At 46.1% G+C, this 3,969-nt stretch overlaps 1 protein-coding gene across 1 annotated transcript; it reads left to right on the forward strand.

Moving 5' to 3' along the window:
- Window positions 1–1,537: 1,537 nt before the first annotated feature.
- LOC113566940 (60S ribosomal protein L14-like) lies at window positions 1,538–2,111 on the forward strand. Its single transcript, XM_026994171.1, has one exon. It carries the CDS (start codon window positions 1,553–1,555, stop codon window positions 2,051–2,053), a length of 501 nt encoding a protein of 166 aa, XP_026849972.1. The 5' UTR covers window positions 1,538–1,552; the 3' UTR covers window positions 2,054–2,111.
- The last annotated feature ends 1,858 nt before the right edge of the window (window positions 2,112–3,969 follow it).

The raw sequence follows: 3,969 nt of genomic DNA on the forward strand, positions 1-3,969 counted from the left end.
ACGAAATTGAAGTGGGCAACGCTAAGGCAATAAAACAACGACATTATGCCGTGTCTCCAGCCGTAGAAAGGCTGATGTACGTGGAGGTAGACCGAATGTTAGCTCTTGGAGTTATCGAAGAATCAGATAGCGCATGGTCGTCACCCGTGGTCCTCGTTCGTAAACCTGGAAAGGTGCGATTATGCATCGACAGCCGGAAACTTAACGAAGTCACTGTTAAGAACGCTTATCCCATGCCATTGATCGATGGCATTTTCAGTCGGCTTCCTCGAGCTGAGTTCATCTCAAGCATCGATTTGAAGGATGCCTATTGGCAAATTCCGCTGGAAGTAAGCGCTCGTGAAAAAACGGCGTTTACAATCCCAGGGCGCCCGTTGTATCAGTACACGGTCATGCCCTTTGGGTTGTGTAATGCACCCCAAACGATGTCCAAGTTGATGGATAAAGTGATACCGCCATCTCTACGAAATGAGATATTTATTTATCTAGACGACTTGTTGGTGATATCTGAATCATTAGAGCAGCATATTCAAGTTCTCACTGTCCTGCCCGCCCGATTACGCGAAGCCGGTCTGACCATTAACGTGGAGAAGTCCAAATTTTGCCTAAAGGAGGTCAAATACCTAGGCCGGAACTATCCAGACAGATGTGGAGAAGGTCCAAGCGATTCAAGAGTTTCCGGTCCCCCGATCCGTGAAACAAGTCCGCAGGTTCTTGGGTCTCACTGGTTGGTACCACAAATTCATACAAAACGAGGGGGAACGTTGTGAGTTGCTGCGGCCACCGCAACTCTACGGTTATACCCGATACTAAGTCAGTATGGCTCTCCTCCGGCAGACGCCGCTAATATTAAACGACACGACAAAGAGTGCGTGCGAGAGAGACAGAAAATCAGTCTGAGCGTGACGTCGGGCGCTGCGTAGCCACTACAAATTGATTTGTTCCTTTTGGCTACAAAAATGATCCGATCTGATCCAGATTCAGCAACCTGATAGATATGGTCATTATTTATGATTCTGCGTTTAGTTTTCTCGAATGTGCAATATTGTGGATGCAACAGATTTTGGTCCTTTGTGTGGGCGGAAGGGGTGGGGCGAAATTTTGAGATATACGTTTTATATTGAGACCTAACAGAAGTGCGGATACCAAATTTGGTTACTCTAGCCTTAATAGTCTGAGATTTGTGGATGCCCCAGATTTTCATCCTTTGCGGGGGCGGAAGGGGGTGTGGGGAAATTTGGACACGAAGTGTTGGGCGGAAGTGGGCGGGGCGAAGTTTTGAAATATTTTTGTAGCAGTGACATATCACAGAAGTCTGGATCCAAAACATCGTTGCTCTAGCTCTTATAGTCTTTGAGCACTAGGCGCTGAAGGGGACGGACAGACGGACGGACGGATGGACAGACATGGCTCAATAGACTCGGCTATTGATGTTGATCAAGAATATATATACTTTATGGGTTCGGAAACGATTCCTTCTGGACGTTACACACATCCACTTTTACCACAAATCTAATATACCCCAATACTCTCTTTCTTTCCGGTTAGCGTCATGCCTTTCGAGAGATTCGTACAAACTGGTCGCATTGCCAAGGCCTCGGCCGGCCCCTTGAAGGGTCGCCTGGTGGCCATTGTCGACGTCATTGACCAAAACAGAGTTTTGGTTGATGGTCCTTTGACCGGTGTTCCACGTCAGGAATACAGATTGAACAATCTGCATCTGACCAAATACCGCATTAAGTTCCCATTCACCGCGCCCACGCGCATTGTGCGCAAGGCCTGGACTGAGAGCGACCTGAAGGCCCAGTGGAAGGTCAGCCCCTGGTCCGTCAAGGCACAAAACATTTGCAAGCGCTCACAATTTAACGATTTTGACCGCTTCAAGCTGCGTTATGCCAAGCGCCAGCGCAACAAGCTGCTGACCATTGCCTTCAACACACTGAAGAAGCGCACCAAGTCCGACGGTACTCCACGCATCCTGAAGAAGGATCGCCGTGAGCGTCTGCGTGCCGAGAAGGCCAAGGGTGGCAAGAAGGCAGCGGCCAAGAAGTAAACAATAAATTAACGAAAGTAACTGCTTGATGAACATCCACCACAATGGAGAAAATAAATACTCAATTTGAGTATCGGGTATAAACAAATTTTAAACGAAGCATCTCCGTGTGCCACATTCGGAGGCGCCCCAATAGGCCTCGCTCCTCAGTCTGATTCGCGGCTGAGGCTGGAAAATGGTCAATGGCTGTGTGTTGGAGTGACTGGAATGAAGGCTAATATATACCGTTAAAATTTTCTGGAATATCTTGAAGATGGTTTGGCCCATGGGCCACTTGTAGGAGATTGTGCAGCTCCACAAAACTTGTGATCCGTGAAGTCGTAGGGCTGCGCGATGGCCATCATCAAGGACCAAGCGAGAATGCGTTTTACTGCCCTGTGCCCTCACCGAAGATCCCATTTCCATCAGCTATGCGGCCCCGAATGATAGCCTTTGATTTGGACAGTAATTTATAATAAAAATAATTTATATTTTGACAATAATTTGTATGAGTTTAGATGCAAAGAAAAGCCAACTTTTCCAGACTGCAAATCCCTTGAGAAATGCCACAAACCCCGCAGAAGAGAAGGAGCCATAGGGGCAGGGGCAGGGACAGTAGCAGGTGCTGAGGGGTAGGTGGGGCTGTGCGACTGACAGACAGAAGACGGGCCCTGACAGGCATCGAGGCAGCAACTTGTTAGCAATGCTCCCCCGCAACCCTCCTCCCCATCCCCGCCCTTTGGCTGTTGTTGCCTCGTTTTCGCTTTTCCTTTTCGCATTTCGCTTTTCGTTTAAATTGTGCAACATTTCCGAGATGCGAAGATGCCGCCTGCCGGCGGGAAATCAACAAACAAACAACTAAATGGGGACAAACAACAAAATGGCTAGCCCCAACGTGCACCGGCCAATATCGTGGCACATTTCAACGCAACATTTCCCAGAGATGCCAGACATTGAAACTTTCTTAACGTTTTCAATTTCCGTCTCAAAGCCGTGAGCAGGGAAGAGAGAGAGAGAGCAGGAAAGAGAGAGGTTGAGAGAGTAAAGTGTGGCAATTGAAAATTGAATGTGCCCCGTCGTGGAAGTGGACACAGACCCCAAAAACATCATAAAAGCTTAGACCTAGAGCCGCATAATGCACTGAGAGAATATTTATGGAGACTACGATATATTTCGATTAACATACAGGCGATAACGTTACATATCGATAGCCATAAAACGTGAAATATTATTTTGATCAAAACATTATAAATTAAGTAGAAATATAAATAATTATTATTCATAATATTCTTATTATTATTCCATTGTACTATAAATAAATCTACAAAATATGTACATATTGGTTGTGCAAATTAGCCTGCCGTTAGGCACGAATTCTGAATGTTTTACTGATACACTGGAATCAGACAGACCGACAGATCCACTTGTGCCCTCAATCGACTTTCAATTATAAGTGAGTTTATTCTAAAGCGGCGCCCTCTTCATGAGCGGCTTCTGCTTGCATAGGCTCCGTTCGCAACGTATAAGAGCGCATGACATTACAATTTAAGAGCGTGATTTCATACATTTCTCTTAGGTATAATTATAGCTATATATATATATGCAGGCAACTGATTTGCCTTAATATCGGCCGCGTTGACAACCTATAGGCTTCAATCCAATGGACTTCCAATTCCAATGGGAAGATTTCCCATGATTTGTGAGAGAAGCTTCTGCTTGTAGTGGAAACAGTGTACGCATTTCCGGACAATGGCACTGCACTCTCTTCGTGCATTTATCAGCCACATGGACTGTCTTAGGAATCCCACTAGTGCACGGGGTCCAGCGTGACAATTGGCTCGATGCAAATAGCTAAGATAGAGGGTAACAAATCTACAATTTTTTGGCATTAACAGTGGAAATTTTGCGTTATGGGCTAGAGGAGCGTTTAATAGGCG

This window comes from Drosophila persimilis, unplaced genomic scaffold (assembly GCF_003286085.1).
Source record: "Drosophila persimilis strain 14011-0111.01,24,50 unplaced genomic scaffold, DperRS2 tig00001303-arrow-arrow-pilon, whole genome shotgun sequence".
NCBI classification, from domain to species: Eukaryota; Metazoa; Arthropoda; class Insecta; order Diptera; family Drosophilidae; genus Drosophila; species Drosophila persimilis.

Bases quoted from the DNA above. Each gene is read 5' to 3' on its own strand.
- LOC113566940 (XM_026994171.1), top strand. From the start codon at position 1,553: ATGCCTTTCGAGAGATTCGTACAAACTGGTCGCATTGCCAAGGCCTCG.